This window comes from Microtus oregoni, unplaced genomic scaffold (genome assembly GCF_018167655.1).
Source record: "Microtus oregoni isolate MIOR12 unplaced genomic scaffold, Mior012 000018F_ref0000195, whole genome shotgun sequence".
NCBI classification, from domain to species: domain Eukaryota; kingdom Metazoa; phylum Chordata; class Mammalia; order Rodentia; family Cricetidae; genus Microtus; species Microtus oregoni.
Genome location: NW_024543077.1, coordinates 27,409,428 through 27,437,382, shown reverse-complemented (window position 1 = coordinate 27,437,382; position 27,955 = coordinate 27,409,428). Strand labels below are relative to the sequence as shown.

At 42.7% G+C, this 27,955-nt stretch overlaps 1 protein-coding gene across 8 annotated transcripts in view; it reads left to right on the top strand.

Moving 5' to 3' along the window:
* The window catches only part of LOC121458873 (receptor-type tyrosine-protein phosphatase mu), a 701,969-nt gene that overhangs the window by 265,832 nt on the left and 408,182 nt on the right, over positions 1-27,955 (top strand). For all 8 annotated transcript variants that reach the window (XM_041668223.1, XM_041668222.1, XM_041668220.1 and 5 more), the window contains exons 3-4: positions 1,372-1,643; positions 20,954-21,032. In XM_041668223.1, coding sequence (XP_041524157.1) covers positions 1,372-1,643; positions 20,954-21,032 — 351 coding nt within the window. The remainder of the gene's footprint in view (positions 1-1,371; positions 1,644-20,953; positions 21,033-27,955) is intronic.

The following is a 27,955-nucleotide window of genomic DNA, read 5'->3' as shown; positions in this document are numbered from 1 at the left end:
TGGTTGAGAAATTCACTCCTGTTCACATCAGAGTATTGATGTCCTGCAAAAAAGAGAGAGAGGAAAAAGAGAGAGAGAGAGAGAGAGAGAGAGAGAGAGAGAGAGAGAGGAGCTGGAGGTGCTGCTGTCGTATTATAGGGTGTCACTGCTCGAATCTTTTTTCAGAAGCATACCTGTAACCAAAGAGACCATATTCTGACTGAAACAGGAATAAAAAGGAAAAGGGACTATAAGAATTAGAATCACTTGTGTACAGTAGCCCCCTGCCTATATCAGAGATATATTCCAAAAACCATAGTGAGTATGGAGTCTTGAAATCGTGGCTATTTCTGAACCCTGCATATAAGCACTTAGTGCTTTCTATGGGTACCCTGGTGATCTAGATGGCTATGAAATGACAGGCAGGCAGGCACTATCTACAGTGTGCATTATATGGTGAGGGGGATCATTCTTGTCATAGGCACAGAGGAGCTAGATAACATGAAGTATCTACATGCTGCTTTAATAATGATGGTTTTTTTTTAAGTTAGAGTTTCATATATGAGCATGTTATTGATAACATCTCTGTCCCACTTTCCCTCCTCTATCTCCTCTCACATTCTGCCCACTCCCTCCAAATTCCATGAACTTTTCTTCCTTATTGTTACACATACACACACATAGACACATTACATACATACGTACACACACAGTGTTCATTTTCTTTCTCTTTGGAGATACCAGCTTGTTAGGTTGTCCTGACTGGTCAGCTCAGCTTTGGGTGACAAATGGCTGTATAAATAGGTTAGGGTTGCCCCATACAACTTTTGAAGGAAATGAGTTGGTTTTGGGCAGTGCAGTGACAAAGTAGTCACATGTGGCCGTTGGACACTTGGCGTGGGTCTGGCGTGACTGAGGAGCTGAATGGTTTTACTACTGGGAGATTTGAATTGAGTTGAATATAAATAAATGCAAGTGGCCGGTGGCTACCCGATTGACAGCAGCCGGCCTATGAATCGCCTATACCATGCTTGCTATCTAACAGGCTAATTGCAGTCCTCTCCAGGGTAGTTTACGTCATTGACTTTGTTAACATGTTGGGGGTTGCTAGAAGCAGCAGAAAAACAAACCAAAAAGGTGTGAAAGAGATTGGAGTGTTAAGCATACCCGTTATGGTTGCATGCAGCCATAATCCCAGCGTCCACGAGACTGAGGCAGGAGGTTCGTGAGTTTTGGGCTAGCCTCGGCTATACAGAAAGACACACCTCTATTTTAAGCTTAAGTGAAATATGTGTTAATTACATTGCCAATTCATACAAATGATAGCGGCTTTTCAGAGAGCACCCAGAAGATGCTGATTTGGTTGGTGACACTCTGATTTTGTTTCCACAGGCTCTTTCATGCTGGTGAATGCTTCCGGGAAACCCGAGGGCCAGCGGGCTCACCTGCTCTTGCCCCAGCTTAAGGAGAATGACACCCACTGCATCGATTTTCACTACTTTGTGTCCAGTAAGAGTAACTCGGCCCCTGGGTTGCTCAGTGTCTATGTGAAGGTGAATAATGGACCATTGGGGAACCCTATCTGGAATATGTCTGGAGACCCAACCCGCACATGGCACAGGGCAGAACTGGCCATCAGCACCTTCTGGCCCAACTTTTACCAGGTAGGCTCTTTCTTACCACTTCATGTCTTAAATTGTCTTCTAATTTCTATAGTTCTAAGTGGTGTTTCTGTTAGTATCATCAAGGAATGTGTAAGAAGGTTTGTAATGGCCGTAGTAAGTGTGATCCAGGCTTTTTTGGTTTGGTTTAGTTTTTCGAGAAAGGGTTTCTTTTTGTAATCATCCTAGCTGTCCTGGAACTCACTCTATAGACCAGGCTGGTCTCGAACTCACAGAGATCCACCTGCCTCTGCCTCCCGAGTGCTGGGATCAAAGGTGTGCATCACCACTTCCTGGCCCAGGCTATCTTTTAAAGTGAATCTTATGATTATGTGAGCAAAACAAAAACATAACTCAAATCTGTTTGTCCAGGCTGATATTGTTTTAAGAAAAAAAAAAAAAGCAAACCCAGTAACTAATGTCTTAGTTACTTCTCTAAGGCTGTCATAAGACACCATGACAAAAGCCAGTCATTCAAGAAAGAGTTTATGTGGGCTTACAGTTTCCAAGGGTGAATCTGTGGCTGCCATAGTAGGGAACATGGTAGCAGGCAGGTCGGCATGATAATGGAGCAAGAGCTAAGTTCTTACAACTTGAGACAGAACCAGGAGGCAGACCATAAGACACTGGGAATAGCTTGGTTTGTTTTGAAACCTCAAAACTTGCCCCTACGGACATATCGCCTCCAGTAAGGCCTCACTCCCTCCAACAAGGCCACACCTTCCTATCCTTACCCAACAGTTCTGCTGATGAGGGTTAAGTATTTCAAACACACGAACCTATTGGGGCCATTCTTATTCAAACAGCCGCAAGCAGTGGTTGACAGTCTATCAGTCAGTGTGTTATGGTTTAATAGTCAGGATCCTTTAACCCCAGCTTCGCTACCCACAGCTGACATGGGTTGGTTATAAATTCCTTGTCCAATTCATCCTTATACCCCAGTACCTGAAATAATGTCTGATATTTAAGGAATGATAAATGTTTGTTGAGTGGAAATTAAAACAATCCACAGGTACCTGATTGGACTCTTTTTTAGATTGTACTTTGGCCATAAGTTTTAACGGTTTTTAAATTTATTGCACCTAAATTTATCTCCTGTTAAGAATTTCCCCTAAAGACATAATGGAGACTGATTGCAAATAATTAACCATAAGAACAAGAATATATATACAGTAGTAAAATCAGAAGTAGTATTGTTTTCAGGAATAGGGGGTTTGTTAATTTCTACTACCTCAACACAAAAGTTTGTTTAGAAGCCAATGGGAATAATATTATGGTCTGGAGCGATGGCTCAGCAGACAACAGCTGCTCTTGCAAAAGACCTGAGCCTGGATCCATACCAGCCATCCTTCACCCAGCTCCAATGGATCTGACACATTCTTCTACCCTCTTGTGGTACATATGCACGCATGCAGACAAAGCACTCATACACACAAAATTTTCTAAAAGATAAAAGTTATAGATTATTTAGTGATATACTTAAACTTTTGTTAGACAATTAATAAAATAAGTATAATGCAATGTATTTAATTTCACGCTTATATTAGAAATATCTAATAAAGACCAAATGTGTTATCAAACAAATGCATAAAATGTGTCATCTCCCTAACTAGTAGGATAACAAAGTGATTTTCCCTTTTTTTTTGGCATTATCATGTCATAAATTTTCTCCGTTTATGTTGTTTTTCCTCAAGGAAAATAATTCTATTTAATGAATACTTTATTTTAATATAAATGTACTAGTGGCCAGTTAACAATGTAATTTTCAAATGTGAATTTTGGGGACAGGGTTTCCTCCCTTCAGGGTTTAAACAGCAAGCCAAGGCAGTGGATTGGCTGGGCAAGGGTTCAGGGTGTCCTCATATGGATGGCTAATGTCTCTATGTATTGAAGCATGGGGGTGGGACCCTCTCAGAGCAGGGAAATCTTTCTTGGTCATTCTTCCTCCTTCCTGTGGAGCATACTCCAGGCTCATCCGCAGCTCAGAACACTGGGACATACTGAGCTGCCTCAGGGTTTGTCCTGCCTTTCTTTGTCCTAATGTCCTTCACTTTGATCAGAGCTCTGCCCTCCTAAATCATAGAGCCAGTTTTTATTATAAGACCTTTCATCATGGTTTGGTATGATGTTGACCACAATCAAGGTTAGAATTTCTGTTTTGTCATTTTTTTAGCCCTTGTTAAAGAACTGGTACATATTCAATGAATGGCTTAATTTTGACCAATCTTAGCATATCAGGCTTATCAAAGGGATTACTCAACTACACTGCAATAGGATGGTTCTATTTATCAGGCTATGGTCATTTTCAGCGCATTCTTATTTCTTGAGCAGTTACTGCAAAAATGCTTTGCCTTCCAATTATGGACCCAAGCCAAACTGCAAGGCCCTCCATTCTCCCTCTCTCACTTACATTATTAAAGAGTGTGCGATTTACCAATGATGATCAGAGCATGGTTCTCATAGCTTAGGGTTTGTGCAGGCCATGGCTTTCGTACCCCACTGAGCCGCAATAACACAAAGCCATCGCCTGGGTGGCCTAAACACAACACAGTGATTTGCGGAAGTGGCCAGTGGCCTTTCTTCCAAGGGCACTAACTCCATCGCGGGAACACCATCCTCACAACCTGATCAGCCTTAAAGCCACCATCGAGACTTGCATTATCTTGTCTACTTGCAAGAGAGTCAGCTGTATTGACAGAGATGGAATAAAGGGAAACCACCCCCGGCATAGCTTCCTTCCCACTTCCTCACCCAAGGTGCCATCCAAAGTGGAGGGGAGACAGAAAGGAGACAGGTCAGTGCAGCCAGAGGTGGGACTTCCGTGAGCTACAGACCAGCACACATAGGACAGATGGTGGTTGTCTTTCAGTGCTCTTACAAATGTAGCAGGATTAATAAAAACCCAGAGACAGGTTCAACCTGAAGGTCAGAAAAGCAAAACAGCCAATCAATGGCTCTTATCTCTACCTCAGTCCTAAATGGCAATTCTGCCTCTAGGAGTTTCAGAATGAAACTGTGAGAGCTGTCTCCTCCCATTTTATATTCCTCTCTAGTGCTGTGATTAAATGCGTGTACCACTATTGCCCAGTTTCTATGGCAAACTAGTGTGTCTACTGGGATTAAAGGTGTGTGACACCACTGCCTGGTCTGGAAGGCTGACCAGTGTGGCTGTTTTACTCTCTGATCTTCAGGCAAGCATTATTTATTAAAATACAAATGAAATATCACTACATAAAAATATGAATCATGGAGGTGGGTTCATCTGCTTTGGATGAAAAATCTCATTCAGTTTTCTCTATATAGAGTCTTGTCCTAGATGGAAGAGATGAACCTGGTTTATGATGACTAATCGCTCTAATTTGAAAATACTGAAGAAGCTGTGTTATTATATATGCATATCATATTTCCTTGGGGAGACTCAGTGTATGAGAAACAATATCCAAGTGATGTATTCTCAGCTGTTATTTCTGGGCCCAAACCTGGAGACCTAAGTATTTAAAGGAGACAGGACCCGTGAGAGCCTCTGCCAAGGAGACAGGAGTGAGTTCTCCCTCAACACACGTCTGCTTTCTAACAGGAGCTGCAACATCTATCCAGAGCACAGAAAGGAGCATAGATTTAGATAGTTGTGAAATAGTATTAAGGTATATTCATTGATAGTTTCTCGGATAGTTTGGACACCAGTCACATGAGGACTAGTGTTTTGTGTGTTTGAGTTGTGGTGCTGTGGACCAGGATCTGGTGCACCATGCTAACCGTGAACTTTCCCAGCAAGCTGTAACCCCCAGCAGGCAGCAAATATGAATTTAGATGGGGAAGTGATTGCTCCAAAGGACTTCCTATTTAATATCGGAATAGGTAGTTAAAGAAAACTCACTTTGGTAAGGCAGGCATGGAAATTACTGTCTACCATGGCCTTCGGTGGACAGTTAGAGTTTTGAAACATGTTTTCTCAGAGTTATTCCCTCTTCTGCAGTCCTTTTGTGTGGCCCTTACTATTTATGGGAGACTACCATGCAGGTACACTCACAATGGTAACCTGCACGGAATACGGCTAATTGCAGTTTAATTGTGGCTCCTTAAAACACAAATTGTCAAGTATTTGGTGATTAACACATACTTAATTCCGTAATTAATGTTTGGTCTAATTGTTGCTCCTCCGAGCTGCCCTGCTGGGGCTCAGAGGCTGTGGGGAAGTGCAGGCTCCTCCCTACCTGGGGGCACCTGCTTCTCCAAATTTAGACATTGACTTCCTGCCATTTGAAGAATATTCTCCTTTCATATCCACCTCCTTGGCTTCATTGTCCTGATAAAAAGAAACAGTTCCCTCTTTGATTGTACCTCCCCACCTCCCTCTCCTTCCCCCACCTTTCAGATGGCCCCAGCAGCCAGAGAGTACCAATCGATTGCTCTGAGTTCTTCCTAATCATGCTCACAGCCCCAGGGCCTCTGGACTCTGACTTGCTTCTGAAAAAGGTGATACTTTCTTCAATCAAAGGTCGGGAAGACAGGATGTTTCGCATAAGCTTTGTAAAGAGGAAACCCCACAGGTAGCCTGGGAACCCGTTCCTGGCCTGCCCCTCCCTGAAAGGGATTGGGAGCTCCATCTATAAACAGGAAAAAGTGGGGCTGGGGCCATCAAATAGGAGGGTGATGATTCCCTGGCATCCCCCCATTGAATCAGGTTTCTTAGGTGTGCTGATGGCCCTGGGAGAAGATTAGGAGTGAATGTCTAGGCTCTACTTCCAATTCTTTTGTAGGAAGGGCACAAAGGAGTCTGTAAGCCGGGGAGGCTAAACCAAGCTTTCCCCTTTGCCAGCTGCCAGCTTTTGCTGGTAAATGAGGAGTTGAGGGAATAGGAATGGTTCGATCTTACCCACCCCTTCACGTTTAGCGTCAACTATTATTCCCTGCACAGCCGCCTGGGTTTCTATACCGTGTCTGCCATCTGCCCACTCATTTTTCTCCCAAGTTTCGAAGTGCCCAGAAGCCTGGACGCAATGGCTACCTAGAGAAGGGGTTTCTAGAACTGCGTTCTGCTCCTCTAGCAGCTGTAGAAGAAGCGAGGTTTAGTCAAGGTGAACGGAGTCTTGTTGTATAGGTTGGCTAGGGACCCAGGTGTGTTTCTGAGACTCCAGGAGGGGACAGGGCAGGAGTGGGCGCAGCTGGAGTCTGGCATCAGCTGTGACTTTTCCAGAGCGTCGCATGAGTCTGTTCCCTGAAGCATGCTGGGGAGATGCGGAATTGACAGGCACCTGAAACCCAGCCCACGCCTCCTTCGCTCACATAATCCCGTGCCTGTGGCCCTTGCTCTAAGTGCAGGACAATTAAATCACTTTCTGCCTCTGGGACAACCTGAAGAATCTGGTGTGGCAGTGAGGCGTAACTGTCCCTCCAGCATGGGCGTGCGTCTGCGCATCTGCCCCAGACCCATCTGCGCATGTGCTCCAGACCCGGCCTTCTGCTCTTCTACAAGATGAACAGTGTGGTTTAAAAACCCAGTGGGGACCCAGGAGGCTCTCACTTTATTATTGACTTGGACCTGCATTCCAGAGGTTTTGTAATTTGTGTGATGGTCTTTTAATCTTCACACCGTGTCTCTTGATTTTTTTTTTTTTTTTTTTTTTTTTTTTTTTTTTTTTTTACAATTTGCCACGTCTCTAAATCTCATTCTCGACTTGTATTTGACATCAAAGACAGGCACCTCTGCTGTTGTGGGCACTCTCACACCTCGGGTGGCTGCTGCTGCTGCTGCTTGCTTATCAGAGCTGTCTCTTGTAATTTCCTGCTTTTGTTTTGTTTTCCAGTTTAATTTTCTTGTATCCTGCTGTATATAAGAAGGAGATGAACTGCGATCATATCATAGTCTTCTAAAGGGAAAGATATCATCGCGTAATCGCACAACATGCACGCACACGCGCACATGCGCACACACACACTCACTTAGGTACAGCTTAGGGGTCTAGCACTTGCCTGGCATGAGTGACGTCATGATTGCCTTACTCCAGCCTGACAATCATAGATGAAATGGATAAAGAACATCCCAAAGCACCAATAATTAATTCCATTGACCTGTTGCTGTCCTGTGAGTGTCTTTATATAACAAAACATATTTTCTGATGCTGCCCCAACAGAAATGAGCACTGAAGAATTTTCCTCCGTTGTCTTTCTTTTTTATATTTTGCTACTGTTATTGTTTGAAAGTGGATATTATAATATAACCGAGGCGCCTTAGTCTCTTGGATGCTGGAATTACTTATGTGTGCCACCACGCCTAGAAAAAGAATTACCTTCAACCCCTTTTCTGTAATGAATATGGAACCAACGGGTTTGTGGGTGCTCAGCAGGACTCTTGCATTGTGCTAAAGCAGCCTGCTCATAGTTCTTAGTGTGAAAGCTTTCTTTGGTTTTGTTACATTACAGGGATGTTTCACGATTTGTGTTTCTACTTCTCTATTTTTTTTAAGGTTTATTTTTAAATTGTGTGTGAGTGTGTGTGAGTGAGTGTGCACAGAAGTGTTGGTGGCCGTGGGGGTCAGACATGTCAGATGCCTTGAACTGAAGTCACAGGCATTTGTGAGCTTCCCGATAAGGACTAGGAACTAAACTCAGGTCCTCTGCAAGAACAGTAGCCACTCCTAACTGCTGAGCCATCTCTCCAGCCCTTACATGTCTTTTCTTAATTCATTTGGCAATGCAGAATAAAACTTACAGAAAATGGGTAGGACCTGCCTTTGGGTTTGATCTAAGTTAAAACCAGCTAGGACGTGAAGACAGACACACTCTTCAGCTGAGTGTCTAGGGAGCTGGCAGGCGGTTTGCACCTGAACATGGCCCTTGGCGTGGGTGAGCAAACCCCTGTCTTTGCTCACACACATGGGCATGGGGCAGCAGGGAGGGGGGCTGACTTTGCTCTGTACTGAAGCAGGGAGGATAAGCATGCTGCAGTGTTAGATAGCTCCCTGGGGTGTAGTAATAAGAGCGGTGGGGCTGCGTCCCCAGCACCCCGGCCGCCTGCTAGCTTATGCCCCGAAATAATTACACGGACACTGTATTCTTTTAAACACTGCTTGGCTCATTAGCTCTAGCCCTTACAGGCTAATTCTCATATCCTGATCAACCCATCTCTTATAATCTGTAGCACTGGTCTTACTGGGAAAGATTCAGCATGTCTGACCTGGCAGCTTGCTTCATTGCGTGCGTCTGCCCGGGAGAGGGGAGCATGGCGTCTCTGCTCCAGAGAGCAGAGCTGTCGAGTCTGAGCTCACTTCCTCTTCCTCCCAGCATTCTGTTCTGTTTACTCCTCCCACCTATGTTTTAACCTATCGGGGCCAAGCAGTTTCTTTATTGCTTAACCAATGAAATCAACAGATTGATATATGACACTCCCACATCAGAGGGGTTGCCACCCCCCCCCCATGCACAGGGTAATTAATGCCAGAAAGGCATCTGGAGGGCAAAGTAGAGCACACCCAGTGACCCAGCTGATCTGGGAGCAAATGACTGTCCCCAAAATCTCTGAGGACTGTGGGGAAAGCAGTATCCGTCTGCTGAGATGTTAGTGGGGAGAATTAGTGAGTATTGAATTGGTCTCCCGGTTGTAGATATGCGAACCATCAGGAAGAATCTGATGAAAAGATGCAGGGATCTAAAATAACCCAAACACTACTACAGGGAATTCTCAATCTGTGTAGTAGTGAGGTTCTGCAGTCATAGAATACCGACTTGGTGCATACAGTCATCTCCCTTGAGGGACTGGGTCTGGAGCACTGACCACATGCATCCCCTTTGCCTGTACTCAGATCTGTGGAGGCTCAAGTTCTTTCTTTAGCATAGTTAGCATATTTGCATGTAACCCAGGCATATCCTCCTGGGATCTGAATCCTTAAATCCTGTCTGGATTACTTATAATCACTACTATCACAGTGCCATGCTATATAAATAGATGTTCTGCTGTTATTGGTATAACGAGAGCAGTGTTGCATCATACCACCCTGAACGTGCCCAATCTCATGTGGAACAAAGATAGCATCCGAAGTCGGTGCGTGTCTCATACAGACCTGTGTGTTTGTATTAAGATATTTCCCATCTTCAATTGAGTTTGTAGCTATAGAACCAAAGGATGCGGGAGGCTTCCTGCACTGTACCATTGCTTTTGTAGTTAAACCTCTGGTCACATTGTGTTTGGTCAGCCCTCAATTCATGGGTCACTATGTTAATTTGTATTGTGCTGAACTTATAACAGCACAACTCCTCTTGCCTGGGAAAACCTTATTTAGCACAAATGCTTCCCCTATAGGTCCCATCAAGAGCCTCTTATGCTTAAGATCAGTTGCCGACAGCATTTCAACACTACATTTGGGGCCATTTTAAAATGTGAAACCACTAATACAGATATCCCAACTGTGAAAGACGAAGGCCATCATAAGGAGACTTTATGTTTTTTCTAACCATATGAAAGCTTTCAAGAGACAGCGCATTGCCTTGCTTGACTTTAATTAGGACTCTGTGTATTGGGCAATTCAGATCTTTGCTACTCTCTACATCTCCACAAATGACCATTAACATGTTGCAAGGATTAATCTGAGGGTTACATAGAAATTTAGGGAGGTTGCAGTTTTACTGGGCAAAGAATTGCTAAGTATTAAAGCTGGATTGTATTTTCCATTAAGCCAATCCCAAGAAACAAAGAAGACGTAAAATTAAATACTGCAATAAAATTATTCTGCAATAAGGATGGCTCTGATTCTGTCATATAATCACAGTGTAGATGGGGCTAGAGGGTAATGGCTTTCTATTTTTTAAAAAAAAAAACACAACAGATTGGGGGGGGGGCACCAGAAAAATGTCTGACTGTAACTTTCTTGCCACAAATTTAGATCCCCACAACCTAAGTAAAAAACCCAGTGCAGTGGTGTGCTCTTGTAATCCCGTCCCTGGGGAGGTGGAGTTGGGGGAATCCTGGAGCTAGGTTGTCCTAGGTTGTATAAGAAAGCAAGCTGAGCAAGCCATGGGAAGTGAGCCTGTAACCAGCATTTTTTTCATCCTCTCTGCTTTATTTCCTGCCTTTTGATTCCTGCCAGAAGTTTCTGCCATGGCCTCCTTCACTGATAGAGTATGACTGAGTTGTGGAAGCCAAATAAACCCTTCCCCAAATTGCATTTCGTCATGGTGTTTTTTTTTCCACAGCCGCAAAGACCCAAACTAAGATACACATTTACACATGAAATGTGTGTTTTGTTAAAAGCCAAATGTCTTAGTTATCTTTAGTTTTCAGTTTGGCGCAGCCAGGAGTCAGCTGAGAGGGAAGCATCTATTAAGGAGAAATACTGTTGAACACATTGGTCTGTGGGCATGTCTGTGAGGGATTATCTTCATTGTTAACTGATGGAGGAGGGGCCAGCACCGTGGGTGGTTCCATCCCTGGGCAAGTTCTCCTAGACTGCAGAGAAAGCTAGCTAAGCAGGAGCCTGCAGGAAGGAGCCAAGCAAACATTGTTCCTCAGTGCCTTCTCTCTGGGTAGTCTTGTCAACTCTACACAAGCTGGAGCCATCTTAGAGGAGGTGAGTTCACTTAAGAAAACGCCTCTGTTAAATCAGGTTTTAGACAAACGTGTCGGGCATTCTCTGAATTAGTTATTAATGGGGCAGGGCCCATCCCATTGTGGGTGGCGCTGTCCCTGGCCTGGTGGTCCTGGGTATCTAGAAAAAAGCAGGCAGAACAAGCCAGTCAGCAGCATCTGTCCACGGCCTTTGCCTCAGCTCCTGCCTCCAGGTCCCTGCCTGGTCTGAGTTCCAGCTTTTTCTCAGCAGGCTGTGATTCAGGATATATCAGCCAAATAAACCCTTTCCTTCCCAACTGGCTTTTGGTCATAGATATTTCATAGCCATAGTAACCCTAAGACATGTCTGCTTCAAGTTCCTGTCCTGCCTCAGCAATGGGTTGTGGCATGCAAGTATAAGTTGAAATAAACTCTTTGCTCCCCGGAGCTGGTTTTGAATAGGGTGTTTCATCTCTCTGTAGCCATAGAATAGAACTAGAGCAGCAAGCAGACAGTAGTGTGTGCTCCAAACCCCCTGATGGTAGGCAGTTCAGCAGGACACAGGAATGAAGCTGAGACATTAATGTTTAAGTATTACATTTTCTCAGTAGTTCTTTTTATATAGAGAAAATTTTGACTTGTGCATTGGATTTTGTTTTACTTTGTACAACATGCCGGGGTGGGGGTGTTCTGTAAAATAATTAGCGTTTATTGTTTAGTTTTGACAGGTTGCAATTATGTGTCTTAGAACCTTGGTTATGATATTCCAAGCCATGGTGGGCTTTTAAAATAACACTTAATGCAACAGAAGCAAAAGCAGTGGAGTGGGGTTGCTGCCTGCCATTACTAGGGCAGCAGGCATATTGTATTCAGCTGTGACAAAGTATTGCTTTTGACATGTGCTTTCTTGCTAACCAGAGAAATGGCAGTGTGCCGGAAAGCCAAGCAGGAAAAGGCTCTGAAAGCAGAGAGTAAATATTTCAGGCTGTGCGGCCCACACGGTCTCTGTGGCAACTAGTCAGTTCTCTGGTGGTTGTCTGAGAACAGCCGAAGCCAAAATGTAAATGCATTGAACATGGCTGCGATCCAATAAAACTTTATTGACGATGTGGAAATTGGAATTTCATATCATTCTTCTCCATCGCACAGATTCTGATATTGTTTTGATTTTTTCCCTCCTGCTATTGAAAGCTCTAAAACGATCCTGAGCTTGATAAACTAACGAAGTAGAAATAGGTGGGAGGGCAGATTTGGCCTCTGGCATTTGTTGCCAATTCTTGCTTAAGATTTTATGTTGTTAAAATTATGTCATGTGTCAGATGTGCTGGAACACGACTCTAAACCTCTGCACTGTGGAAGTCGCCCCTGAAAACCACAGGATGTAAAGGGATTCACCCTGCCCATCAGGTTTTACAAAACATGGGGTTCACTTCCTCATTCTGCCTCCCACACATCCGTTGTAACAGGTGCTGGACAGACCCCTAGGTCTAGTTGAGAATCCCTTCTGCTTCCTGGGCTGTCTAATTGACCTTTACCTCTTGAATGATTTGCATATAAACAACCTAGTCAGAGCCCCCAAACATCCTCTTTGTCAGCCGCCCCCTTTCATGTCTTCAGATGTCAAACAAAATCTTAATCTGTGGCTTAAAAACCCTCCCTTATAGCTCATGTCATTATCCCTGTACCCCATCTTCATAGTCAAGAACACTGCAGTAAAGAAACCCCACAATATTTGTATTCTTTATTTTATATATATATATATATGTATATATATATACACATACATACAGGTGTATACATGTGTGCTACATATTATAGATCTGCTTATTATAAGTTGCATACTAGTTGTGCTAAATATTGTGTGACTTTAGAAAAATTATCCAAGCTTTCTGAGTCAGGCTACTGGTCCCCAAGTGGTAGACCAGTTGGTACTCATCACGGTTGGCTTTGGAAAACTACATAGTTAATACAAAAGATGCCTGGACTGTAGAAGTGTTTGAGCTGCTTAGTCAATCAATAAAAGTTTAAATTAGGCTTTCTTTAAATGTCTTGATTAAAAGTACCCTGAAGAAAGCCAAGCCTGGCTAACAGGATGTTTTCAATGTATTCATTTGTGTTTGGTAAATGCCAACATGCCGCCTGTGTCTGCAGATCAAATCCTCCCCTTGTCCCTTTAGGAGCTTAGCCCAGTGCTTGCTGTGGATCTCTGCATCTGCTTCCATCGGTTGCTGAAGGGAGAGTAGAAGGGGAGGAGGAGAGGAAGGGGAAGGAGGAACATGGAGGAATGGGACGGTCAATATGGGGGAAATACAGAGAGGGAGAACAAGGAAAGAGATGCCTTGAATGAGGGAGCCATTATGGGGCTAGTGAGATACCTGGCATTAGGGAAATTCCCAGGAATCCACAAGGATGACCCCAGCTAAGACCCTAAGCAGTAATGGAGAGGGTGCCTGAACTGGCCTTGCCCTGTAGTCAGATTGATGACTACCTTAATTAATATCATAGAAACTTCATCCTACTTAAAATATTTTTATAGCAGTAGTCTTTGGTTTTTCCCTAGGTCCCTTGGCTATCTGTTCTCAGGTTTGTGGTCACCCAAGCAGTGTGGATACAGGTTCCATCCCATGGAGTAGACCTTAAGTCAAATTAGATTTTGGTTGGTTACTCCCACAACTTGTGTGACTAGCAGGTAGGATGTCATTGTAGATCCAAGGGCTTAGTGGCTGGGTTGGTCTTCACATTTCCCTTTTGGTAGAGAACTTTTCTGTACCGAAGATGCTAGCATGTATGGGTGAAGGGTCCATGTAGACCCAAATCAACTTTTTCACATTTAATGCATGGGTATTACCAGTTTATGGAAAGCAACTTACAGTCTTGGCAACAGCCTGGGTTAGTTTGGTATTCCATGGGACCCCTTTGGCCAACAACTTAATTAGATGTAACCCAATCCTCATATTAGCAGCTTCCTTTTGGTAACAAGGGATGTCTAGTTAGGCTCTGTCTTCCCCATTATTTGACAACTTTATTTAGATTACCTTCATGTATTTTAGGAAGATTCTATTGTATTAGGTTTTAATACTACTGTTCAAATGGCTCTTAATTTTACCTGTCTCTCCCCATAGTCTCTCCATCATCCCTCCCTCTGTTCCCCCTCCTCACTTGATCTTCCTGTTCCCATACCCTCCTATACATCCATAGCTATCTATTCTATGTCCCTTTCATAGGGAGCCCATTCTGTCTCTTTCTCTATATCTTGTCCCTTTCTGTATATCTATCTATACACTATTGTTCTATGGGTTATAGCTTGGTTATCATTGACTTAACAGCTAATATCCTCATATAAGCAAATATTTTCTCTTCCTGGGTCTTGGTTACCTCATTCAGGATGATTTTTTCTACTTCTATCCATTTACCTGCAAATTTCATGATTTCATTTTTGGGTTTTTGTTTTGTTTTGGTTTCGTTTTTTGTTTGTTTGTTTTTTGAGATAGGGTTTCTTTGTAGCGTTGGAGCCTATACTAAAATTCACTCTGTAGATCATGGTGAACTCTAACTCACAGAGATCTGCCTACCTCTGCCTCCTGAGTGCTGGAATTAAAGGTGTGTGCCACCACCACCCACTGGTTTCATTTTTTAATGACTGAGTAATACTCCATTGTATAAATGTACCACATTTTCTTTATCCAATTTTCTGTTGAGGCGCAACTAGGGAGTTTTTAATTTCTGGCTTCTGTGAACAGTGCAGCAATGCACATATCTAGCCAAGTGTCTGTATGGTAGGATTAAGTGTCCTTTGGGTATATAGTTGGATCTTGTGTTACAGCTGGATCGTGAGGTAGATCAATTCCTATCTTCCTGAAAATCTGCCAAACTGATTTTCATACTGGCTATACAAGTTTGTACTCCCGCCAGCAGTGGAGGAGTGTTCCCCTTACTCTACATCCTCACCAACATGAACTGTTACTTGTTTTTATTGATTTTAGACATTCTGACAGATACAAAACGAACTTCGAGATTTCGTCTTGTATCTGTCAGAATGGCTAAAATCAATAAACCAAGTTACATCTCAAAGTAGTTTTGATTTGCATTTCCCTGGTGGCTAAGGATGTTGATCGTTTAAGTGTTTCTTAGCCATTTGATTCTCACTTTTGAGAATTCTCTGTTCAGATCTGTTCCCTGTTTTTAATTGGGCTATTTGTTTTCTTTATCTAGGTTTTTTTTTTTTTAGTTCATATATTAGCCCTCTGTCACATGTGCAGTTGGTAGAAAATCTTTACCCATTTTGTAGGCTGCCACTGTATCCAAATGGCCGTGTTCTTTGCTGTGCCATGATAACACATTAATTGATTCTTGATCTTTGTGCCTGTGCTAATGGTGTTCTCTTCAGAAAGAAAAGACTTGTCCTGTGCCAGTGAGTTCAAGGATATTGTTCACTTTTTCTTCTGTTAGGTTCAGTATATCTAGTTTTATGTTGAGGTCTTTGGTTCATTGGAGTTGAGTTTTGTACAGGGTGATAAATATGGGGCCATTTGTATTCTTCTATGTGGTTTGACTAGTATCATTTGTTGAAGATGCCGTCTTTTTTCCATTGTATATTTCTGGCTTCTTTATCAAAAATTAGACATCCAGGGGCTGGAGAGATGGCTCAGCAGTTAAGAGGACATGCTGCTCTTCCAGGGGACCCAGGTTCAATTTCCAGCACCCACATGGCAGCTCACAACTGTCTGTAACCCCAAGATCTGGCATCCTGACACATACATTCAGGCAAAATATCAATTGCATGAAATAAAAATAAAATGAATTATTAAAAATATTTTTTTAAATAATGTGTCCATGGGTCTGTGGGTTTATATCTGGGTCTTCATTTTGAATCCATTGATCAACATGTCTGTTTAGTGTCAATAATATACTGTTTTTATTACCATAGCTCTGTAGTATAAATTGAAACCAAGGGTAGTTAATCCTTCAGCAGCTGTTTTATGATTAGGAATACTTTCGCCATCCTGTTTTTTTTGTGTGTTTCCATATGAAGCTTAAAATTGTCTTTTCAAGGTCTATGAATTTTGTGGGAATTTTGGTAGGGATTGCCTTGAATCTATAGATTGCTTTTGATAGAATAGCCATTTTTTACTATATTTAATCCTACCAACCATGAACATGGGAAGTCTTTCCTTCCTATATCTTCTTCAGTTTCTTCAGTGTCTTAAAGTTTTTATCATATAAGTCTTTCACTTTCTTGGTTACAGTGTTACCCCACGATATTTTAAATTGTTTAAGGTTATTATATGTTTCCTTGATTTCTTTCTCATTTCATTTGTCCTTTATATATGGAGGACTACAGATTTTTGTGAGTTAATTTTTTTGTCCAGCTACTTTGCTGAAAGTGTTTATCTATATGTTGATTACATTCATTACATGGTTACCAAACTATGTAACCATGGTTAATGTTATATATGGTGACTTCCTTTTCTGGCCTAATCTATTTGGTGTCTTATATGCTTCTTATACCTTCATACCATCTCCTTCAGGTTAGGAATGTATTCTTTTGTGATTTCGTTGAATATATTTTTGTGCCTTTGATCTGGGTTTCTTTTCCTTTCTCCACAGTGTGCAGATATGTCCAGATAATAACAATATATCAAATTTATGACATTCACATTTTAAAACATTGCCAAATTAAAACACTGTGTGTTGATGGAAAATGAAATAGTCTCTCATATATTTATGGTGATTATGTAAACAAATATAGTCTTTACAAAAAGCAACCTGGAATTATATATTGGGAATTTTTAAAATATCCACAATATTTAACAATGAACTCTATATTATAGGTTGGGGTTGTGGCAAGGTTGCTGGGCTCTAGTGTAGACATATTGTCCTGGCTGTTACTGTGTTTGTACACTGACATTTACACACCTGGGCTTGGCAGGATTGTGATTCTAGGTGTAGCTATCTGGTCTTATCTTCACTGGGTGGGTATTTTGTTTCTTGGTTTCTGTTACCCGCTCTGGTTCTTAAGGAAGTGTGGTTGTGTATTTCTTGGTAGGAAATTCTTCTGGGATTTTTATAGGTGTGGCCCCAGGGTGTTCAGATGAAATGTGATTCTAGGTGTGGCCATCAGACACTTAGAACTGAGGGTGGGATAGGTTGGGTGGGGGACAGACTGAGGGGCGGTTACCCGCTGTAGGAACATGAAGTATTCCATCCGGATCTGCTTAGTCCCCTGGGAATGGGGCACAGAGCGAGGAGACTGGGGATGAGACTGGGAGATTGCACTGGAGGAGCTGAGGGACAGGGAGAGTGTGCAGTTATCCCACCGGTTTCCCTGGCTGGAGTGCGCAGGTGCCACTTCCCTGAGCCCCCTGGCAGCTCTCTCCACAGCCCCTTGTGTCACCTCTGGTGCTGCAGCTGGCCACTCTTAGCCAGAACTGCTTTTTGGGCCTCAAAATTATTTTCTTATGCCTGCTTCTGACATCCATCTTCTGTCCCTCGTTCATCCTCTTACAGAACTTAGACATAGAGAAATAAATTATCCCGGTCCCACCGCAGGAATATCTAGGCAGTTCTTCTTTTCCGTTGGCTCATCAGTGGAAAACAACATATTAAACTCGTGAACAGGACAGAGTTTTATTTCATCTCTGCTCTTCTGCAGGGCCCTTCTCTCCCCCGAGTGGGTTATGTTTTATTATCAGGGCTTTCTGGTGCAGAGCTGCGAGCCTCGGTTTCTGGGTTTTCGTGCTTGCAGTCTGGACCCCTGCTTTTAGCATTTCCATCTGGGGTTCTGTGGGTTGCTGTCTCTGGTTTTGCATAAACACAAACAAAGCAGTCTTAGGAGCCAAGATTTTGCTCAGTGTGCAAGAATGACAACACCACGTGTGGAAACAGATGGAGTTGAGGATTACTGCGACTCAGACTCACCGCCTGCTTCAGACAACTCATTCTGTGGAAATACAGTTCTGGAAAATATGGTTCTATTTATTAATACTTTTAATTAAAAATTCATGTAATATAGTATGGATCATGCTATATATAAACTGATGTTTGTGGAGTGGTACCTGCATGATGCTTGTAACATCTTCTTAGATAGTTACATAATTACTTTTCAAACCAAACTGCTTTGTGATCAGTGTGACACACAACAGTGAAAACCAATGAAGGTCGTCCTGTTGACATGGCACCCTGTTTCCCAAAGCGGGAATAATTTGCCAATTGTGGTATGCTATCATAATTGGGTATTGGCATGTTGAAATGTTTAGTTCTAAAAGTTGCATGTTGCTGCATGTATGCATGTATTCCTGCACACACACACACACACACACACACACACACACACACACACAATGCTGTTAGAGAAACTAACAGTGATGACTTAGGTTGCCCTTTTTGAAGACTACCCACCCTACTCCTGTGCCCTCTCCTCATCTCTTAGTCCTGGCACTCATTAGTCTGGCTTCAATTCCTAAATTTTGACAATTCAGACTATTTCATTCATGAAATCAGGTAGGGTGTAATCTTGTACAATTGCCCCCCCCCCCCTTTTTTTAAATTCAGCACAATTCCCTGAATTCATCCGTGCTATTGATTATGACAATATTTAGTGTTTTTTCATTGCAGAGTAGCGGTCTGTGGTGTGCTGGGTCCGGGCGTATGTGGTCCATAGCCTATCTAGTGGTGCTAGGTTCTGTTAGCTACACAGTAAAAGATACTTACCATAGACAGCATAGACATAGACAAGAGGTGACCGTGTTTCCTGACGACTCCTCTTGTCACCTCACTGCGGTGAGGATAAGTAGGACGGAGCAGCTGCCACTGTGGCAACCAAGAAGCTGAGAAGGGGGTGCCTGCCTTCCAGACTTCCTGCTTCCCCTCTTCTCCATCTGGACCCCCAACCTGGGAGATTATGCCACCCACGTTTAGCATCAATGTCCCAATTACTTATCCCACTCAAGAAATACCCTCGCAAAACACGTGCAGGCATAAAGGGGTGCTATAGTCATCAATCTAGGGCATCGCCCTTAGCCATCCTAAGTGCTCCGCACTTTTCTTAAGGGAGCTGCTACTTTGATTTCTCCCGTCCCTCCTCCATGCCTTCCTTCTTTCTTTCTCTTTTTTCTTTGCTTTTCTCTTCCTCTACTACTCTTGTTCTTCAAGTTTGTTTTCCCATGGTTTTCTAAATTTTTCATAATTCTCGAATAGTGTGGCTCTCCTAAAACAAGCTCTTACCCTTCATGTCTCCTCTCACTCCTCCCCTCATCCCACCTCTTCCTTAGTCCTCCCCTGTAGAAGGAGCAGTGGGCTGCGTTCCTGCCTCCTGGCTAGCTTATGCCCCGAAATAACAACACACAAATTGTATTCATTTAAACACTGCCTGGCCCATTAGTTCTAGCCTCTTATTGGCTTATTCTCACATCTTGATTAACCCATTTCTAATAATCTGTGTAGCACCACGAGGTGGTGGCTTACCGGGAAAGATTCTAGCCTGCATCCATCTTGGAGAGGAGAGCTATGGCGTTTCCTCACTGCCTTCTTCCTCCCAGAATTCTGTTCTGTCTACTCCACCCACCTATGTTCTGACCTATCAGGCCAAGCAGTTTCTTTATTAATTAACCAATGAAAGCAACACATAGAAAGAAGACCCACCTACATCACTCCCCCTCATTCCACCTCTTCCTCTAGCCCTCCACCTCATTCCACCTCTTCCTTAGCCCTCCCCCTCATTCCACCTCTTCCTCTAGCCCTCCCCCTCATTCCTCCTCTTTCTTAGCCCTCCCCCTCATCCCATCTCTTTCTTAGCCCTCCCCCTCATCCTACCTCTTCCTTAGTCCTCCCTCTCATCCATCTTCCTCTGAAGTGTAAAAACCTAGAATCCCAAATGTCTCATTCTGGTCAGTCACTTTCAGAAATGTTTTTTAAAGAAATTCCGATCTTAACTTTGCCTCTCAATAAAGATATTACAATATGTGTGTGGGGGAATGGGTATCACGATAGGAAAACCGTATTATTTTGTGTGACAGTTTATATAGCATCGTTTCAGTTTTCTGATTTCTTTAAGACCTTGGTACTTCACTCCATTCTTCAGAATGACTCCAAAGTGCTTTCTTCCCATATCCATCCTCACCCGTGGGTTCGCATCACCGCATAGGTGATTCCTTAGGCAGGTGCTGCCCAACCCCGCCTCTGCCCTTTTGCCTCCTTGGACTAGACCGGGTTCAGCCTTACTTGTACTTGAGGTTTAGAGCCTGGAACACTGGTAGGCAGGTGTTAGCCACCAACTCCTTTTCAGTTGTTGGGCAAAATAAATGGAGGGATGAGTGAACACTTATTCCTCATAATAGAGGAGACTCTTGCTAAAATCCTTACAGAAATGAGTGGAAAACATTAATCTCTGTGTTGGCCTTTCATTTGTGTGTTAATAAATAAAACTTGCCTGAAGATCAGATAGTAGAACCACTGGTCAGCCTTACAGACAAGGCAGTGGTGACACACACCTTTATCCCAGTAGTCACACTAGTTGCCGTAGAAACTGGGTGGCGCCTTTAATTCCAGTGATGCACACCTTTAATCCCACCCCTAGAGGGAATTATAAACGGGAGGAGACAACTTTCGGTCTCAGTCTCATTCTGAGACTCCTGGAGGCAGGATCGCCTTTTTGGACTGAGGTAGAGGTAGGAGCCAATGGGTGGCTGTTTTGCGTTTCTCACCTTTAGGATGAACTCCAGTTTCTCTCTCTGAGTTTTTATTAATCATGTGTCAATCTCTCTTAATTTTCCAGGTGATTTTTGAAGTGGTAACCTCTGGACACCAAGGCTACCTTGCTATTGATGAAGTTAAGGTGTTAGGACATCCATGCAGTAAGTAACTTTGTTTTTAAATGTTGGGGTTCATCACTGGGACACATTTACACCATAGACCGAAAGACGGGAGGAAACCTAGAGAGACGCTGTCCTGCCAAGAGTTTCGTGGCAGGCTCTGGATGCGGGTCCAGCTGTGGATGCACCGCTGTGTGAAGTTGGTGTGCAAATGCAGATACTTTGATAGCTCTGAAAATGCAAAGCAGGTGTGAGGGACATTTGGATTTCTATTTTCAATATTAGCACAGAATTAAATGTGGCAGGTTGGCACATTCCATTCCCAAATCAAGGATGTTTCTATCCCTGTTCCCAAGTTTTTATCACACAGTTCCAAACAGTATGGGCCCAATAGACTTAGTACCTACTGAATATAAAGTCCCTTCCTTAGCCATCTGTCAGCGCCAGATTTGCCTGTCCCTTCTCTTTACAACTTTGTACTTTACAAATGTTCAGTATGGGAGAAAGGACCTTTATAGAAAGCTGAGATGATGCTGAGGCCAAGTAAGCAGACCGCAGATCCCACCGTGGCAAAGGAGCTGGCTATATATCCGCCTCTTGGCCCTTGGGAGGTGGCTGTTTGTCCAGGATCTGGAACTTCTCCACTGCTCTTGAACCTTTCCGTCCTTGCCTTAGGTACAAAACCTGGACAGGATCATTCAGAATGGGTCAAATGCCTACTCCCTTCAATCAGTTGATGTAATTCAGGAAAGTAGGGGTAATATTCCCATTGTTATGGGATCCAGGCCTGGATTTTTTTTTTTAAGGAATCTACTATGCTGGGTAGTGAACCACAAAAAACAACCTGTATATGTATATGTGTACACACACACACACACACAGACGTATGTATATGTGCTTGCATGTGGGTTTATGTGTATGTATATCTGTATGCATGTGTATGTATGAATATGCATGTGTACATATATGTATCTGTGTGGGTGTATGTGTATATGTGTGAATGCATGTGTGTATGTATGTGTTTGTACTTGTGTGAACTATGTTTCTCATAAGCAGTATGTGTTCATAATGTTAGTTATAGCAACACTGTTGGTTTTGCCTTCCATATATTCTAATAAGTGGTATTCATTTGTCTACATTTTTCTGTGTTTCTGTTCCATAATGCCCACTGACAGTTGGTACACAGAACCCATGGATGCCCTAATAGGAGCGGGACACAGTCTTTGCATCCTCCTTGAATCTTTGAATCGTTTCTTAGCTACTTAATACAACAAGTACAATGTAAAGGCTTTGTAATAGTAAATGTGGCAGGGAGGGACCATGGTATATACTCTCTGTAAAGACTCCTTTGTTCCTGATTGTTTCTGTTCATGTTCACTGAGTCGGCATAGGCAGTTTGTGGATATGGAGAGCTAGCATAGTCTTATCTGGGTTTTCTCCCTCTTTCCACTTACATTTTTAAGATGAATCCTTAGCATTCAGCCATAGGAACATAGCACAGCTTGTACTTATTTTTGAACATTTGGTGACTCCTCCTCCTCTGTTTTTGTTTATTAAAATTATTACTATGATTCAGCATGTGTGTGTGTCCATAGAAAAAAATATGTGTATATGTCTAAGAAGCCAAGTTCCAGGAATGTGGGGAGATGCGGTGTTAGATTTATCAGTTGCTCCCAAATTGCTGTGAGAAGTATCTGAACCAATTTGCATCCCACCAATGGTGTGTGGATATTTTATTTCCCCTGTATCCTTTCTCAATACTGATGATAGTGTAAGTTTACATCCCACCAATGGTGCATGAACATTTTATTTCCCCTGTATCCTTTCCCAAGACTGATACTGTAAGTTTGCATCCCACCAATGGTGTGTGGATATTTTATTTCTCCTGTATCCTTTCCCAAGACTGATACTGTCAGTTTGCATCCTACCAATGATTCATGAACTTTTGATTTCCCCTGTATCCTTTCTCAAGAGTGATACTTTCAGAGTTAACATTTTTGGCCATCTGAGCGATGGCAGCCTACTTTATTTTTAGAATGCCTGGCATGCAAAGAACTTGGCAAGTTGCTACATTTCCTGGGTCTCTGCTGATGGCCCCTGTCCAAACCATGAAAGAATGGTTAGATCCACAGTATTCAAATGCACGCACTTGCAAGGAGAGCTCAGTATTTTCTTCAGTTGCCTGAAGAATAGATGATTAGACAGTCCTCTGTAGCTATAGGGGCCACCTGTGCGGTCATTATCCCACAGAGATAGCACAACACAGTTGCCTCATTTCATCTACAGGGGCCTCTACTCTCTCTGATGTCTTCTTCCGGTCCTCTGAAGCTGGCCCCATGTGCAGGTTCACACACATCCAGCATCTCATTCATGACCAAAACTGCCATTAATTTGGTCACATGTCACATTGGCCTTTTCTTCTGTATCTGCAAGATGGGATGTGGGGGGATTCACAGAGAATCTTCCCACTTTTTTTTTCTTGAAAAGGTAAAATAAAAAAAAAGAATGAGGCTATAACTAGGTGAAACATCTGGGCAATTTCAGGAAACAGAATATAATTATTAGAACTGGAACTTAGCCAAGTCCGTGCACCCAAGTCTGCAACTTTGAGACATGCCCCTGGGGTCTGCTAATGTGTATCTTCATGGCTTCTGAGTCACCATGTAAAAGGAGGACAGGAGATAACCCAAAAGTTTTGCACCTGTACTGAGTGCTGAGCGGTCTGATATGTCTTGCCTTCCAGTTTCTTAGAGCTATCTGTCTGCAGGGACATGTGCGTCAGTGGGTACAGATGAGAGAACCTGCAGCCAGTCTTACCCAAAGCATCCTAAGCCTGCATCCTGGATTTCTTGCTTCTACATAGGGCCTCTGGCTGGCATATGAGTTCCTCAAATGCAGCCTTTTGTTTTCCACTGGGTTCCAGGCTGTGTGTTTATCACAGACATAAAGATTTTATGCTTAGCCTTTTTGTGCCTATGTCCTGCGATGTATGTGTATTGGTGTTGTGGTGGTGTGTGTTCCTGTGGAGTCAGCTTCCCATGCCAGTCTGGATGAATGTATGATTCCTCCTCTGTAGGTAAGCACACGCATACCTAATGGCTTCGTGAGTTGCCTTAGTAGACACAGAAAGGAACGGCAGGCTGGTGACTGAGGGTTAGGGGGTGATGCATGTTGCAGTAGCCCTGTGAACTGTAAGTTGTAAGTGGGTTTATTAAAGCTATTTGGTAGTTATTTCTTCTGTAATCTGTGTGTCTGTGGGGGAAAATGTGCAAATAGAACCTGTAAGAATGAAGATATTGGATTTAAACTCAAAATAGAAAGCTTTATAGGTAAGATTTTGTGAGATTTCTTATCAAGATCGCTAAATAATGATCATTTGTTTTGAAATTTGATGCTCGTTTGTTTGGATTCTCAGAGGAGCATAAATATTTCACATCTGAAGGATGTTTTCCATGAGGAGGCAGAGCTGCTGAGTCTCGTCGACCTCACTGTCCAGGCCCCTGTTTGGACTCCTGGGTTTACGAGCCGGCATCACTACAGTTTGCCCACAGTTGTTGTTCTCATACAAGGATGCAGATGCTTGTAAGATTGATATCACCTTAGTGACAGTAAGATGCAGGACCAGCCTGAACTGGAGATACTTGTGCAGAATCATCAGCTGTCTGGTTAAGACCCCCTCCTAACAAACGTAGATAATTCTTGAATTTGGTGTGGACACTAAAAGTGTATCTTGAGTTTGGTTCAGGAATCCCAGTAGGGAAAACTGAGAAGAATGTTGTCAGTTTCCGAAGCGTCTCCTTTGTTTAAGCACATTGAAGCTGCATCTGTATGTATTGTGTGGTACCTTGCCTTTTTGCCTGTGGCAGGTGCTTACTCTGTAGATCAGGCTGTCCTTGAACTCGTGACCCTCAGACATCAGGATTTCTAGTGCTGATTTCATGGGCGCTTGCCACCAATTAAAATTCTTGGGATTGCTATTATCACCTTGTGGTCTTAATGTATATTTTTCATGTATTAGAAACCACAGATATCTTAACAGTTTTATTGGGATATAGTTTACATGTCCTACAGATTCCTCCGTTAATGAGTTTGCTTGAGTTGTTGGTTGTATTTTCCTCCTCACTGGACCTGAAGTCATGTGATAGGTTATGGTCAAAACACAGAGACACTAACAGCATTGCACGAACCTATCTTAGTCTGTACTTATAAGGTGCATATGAAACATCAATGAATTTAATGTTTACACTCGAATCCCATATCCAAGGGATATGCATGCAAATACTAAAAAAATCTGACAATATTTGAAATTTGAAAACACTTTGGTCTCAGTATTTCAAAGAAGAGTGAGTTAACCTACATTATTATGATTAATTATCCATTTTTTTGTAACCACCCTTGAATTATTTACTGGGAAGTAGTAAATCCAAATAACCAAACTGATGGATTTCTTAAATTTGGAGGGGCTCATTTGTGTCCACTTGAAATTCAGAGCATGCTTGCCAAGTATGTTCGCCAGTGTTGACCGGGTTGTTCTGAGCCCTCCTGTTTGTCAGCTTCCTCTCTTGTGGTGACAGCTAGGGAGGAGACCTGTGCTGTGGTTGTCCTGCCCGTCGGGCACACTTCCAGTTCATTTCAGCCTTTGCCATCACATAGAGATGTAAATGTGAAAATAAGAGGGTCAGAGCCTGTTCGTCTTCTGCCCCTCTTCAGTTTGCTCTTTGATCTCACCAATTACCACTCTCTGATTCTGTTGCTAGGATTTTGACACAGGCTTTGAAGAATCAATAGTAATGAAACATCTCTGAGGAGACCTGTGTCTTGGTCAATGATGACTCATGCCTTTGGGATCAAAGGCTGATCGGGGATCAATTAATATTTGAGAACTTGGCTCTCTGTGCAAAGCCATGGAATGCAGCCGTCGGGAGGGAAAGGCAGAGCTGAACCCAAGCCTGTTTGTTATTCAGGGAAGACAGTTTGTAGAGCTCCCGCAGACTTCACAGGGGTCTGGTGGAGCATTTTGAAAGGGTACCCAGAAAATAAATGGGCCTATAAATTTAGAGAGAAAGAGGGAATGTTTCTTTTTGAATATGAGATGGGCTGGAATTTCCATTCTGAAGGTGCTATACTTGGAATTCCAATTACAGTAGTTTGGCAAAGTTGGTGTTCCAGCTCAGCGTGGGTTCTAAACTTAGCTGGACAGAGAGTCTTTTTTTCTTGGGCTCTTTTCCACTTTGAAAGGATGAGTCAGTTATTTTAAACAGAATTTTTTTTGAGGGCGAAGCACACAGAATACCTTGCCCGAATCATCTTTTTTAAAATCTTTATCTCACTCCTTATATGAGTATTTTAAAAAGAAAAGATCTCGCTGGGTAGTGTTGGTGCACACATTTAATCCCAGCAATCAGGAGGTGGAGACAGCTGGATTTTGTTAGTCCAAGGCCAGCCTAGTCTACAGAGTAGCCAGCGCTACACAGAGAAACCCTGTCTCAGAAACCAAAACCAAAACAAACAAAAAGGGGGAAAAAAAACCCTCTATTTTACAGAAAGAAAGTTCCACAAAGACTTGTGTGTAGGGACTTTTCCTATATTTGGAGGTAGTAAAGGCTGAGGTGTTGATGCTTGAACACAGTGTGCTGACACCAGAATCCTAGTTCAGATTCACCTTAAGTCACTTGCCAACTGAAAATTGTTTTAGATCTTCCAGTTCAGGACCTGGAGAGTCGGGGACCTCCTGGAACTCTGGAACATTATGCTGCCTTCATGTTTATTGGGCTGTGATCTGTGCCCCATGGATGGGCTGCAGATCTGTGTCTCATGGCTCTCCTAGGAAAGGCAGGGATGTAAAGGCATGAGCCCTCTTCTACATCTCGATACTGCTGGGGAGAAGGGATGCATAGGGTTTTCAGTCCTTTACTGGACTCTTCAGCAGAGAGAGCTTGGTCGCCATAGGTAAGTAAAACCAGAGGAACTTGGAGATGTTGGACATCCTGGAGGAGAAGGGTCTAGAGAAGTGGAGGATCAGGGCACAGGCAGAAGATGTGGAGGGATGAGTATAAGGTACCACAAAGGAGAAGGACTCTACTGCTTAGCTCTTAGTATTGAAAAAATTCAGCTCCCTACATAATCTGGGATAAACAAGACATGCAATTAATCTTGCAAAATGTGAAGTACCTGCTTCTTATAGGTTATTACTTAAAAGATGAAGGAGCTCCATTTCTGTACAATTTTTATTATGAACACCACAATAAAGCTTTTTTAACAGAAACAAAAACAGAGAAATCCAGGCTGATTTTACATCTGTGTACTGCTAATGTCATCATTTATCTTTAAGTACATTTATAAATAAGTCCTATCATATCAAGACAAAATCATTTCTCCAAAATACCACTTGTAATTTCACATATCCATTTCAGGGTTTCAGGGAGATGGCCCCCTTTCCTCCCCTCCGCAGTGTATGTTTTAAAAGAATTCTATCTTAGGATGGACTTAGTCTCTCTTTGCCAATAAAACACACTTTAAAAAAATATTTATTATGTATACAATATTCTGTCTCTGTGTATCCCTGAAGGCCAGAAGAGGGCACCAGACCCCATTACAGATGGTTGTAAGCCACCATGTGGTTGCTGGGAATTGAACTCAGGACCTTTGGAAGAGCAGGCAATGCTCTTAACCTCTGAGCCATCTCTCCAGCCCTTGAAACACACTTGTTATCTTCATGAATGGCTTTCTTTCCAAGCTGTCTCACTTCAACTGCTCTTCCCACATATGTGTGTAATGGCTATGACTTTTAGCCCTTAGTAATACTTATTTTACAGTTAGCTAAATAGTAAACATAAATAATAGGAACTCATTATTAAATTTTAGTTACTATTACAATTTAAATTTTATATAGTTTGTGTTTTATATAATATACAAATTAAATGGTAAAAATTGAAAAGAACCGTGTTAGTATATGCCAGCAGTTC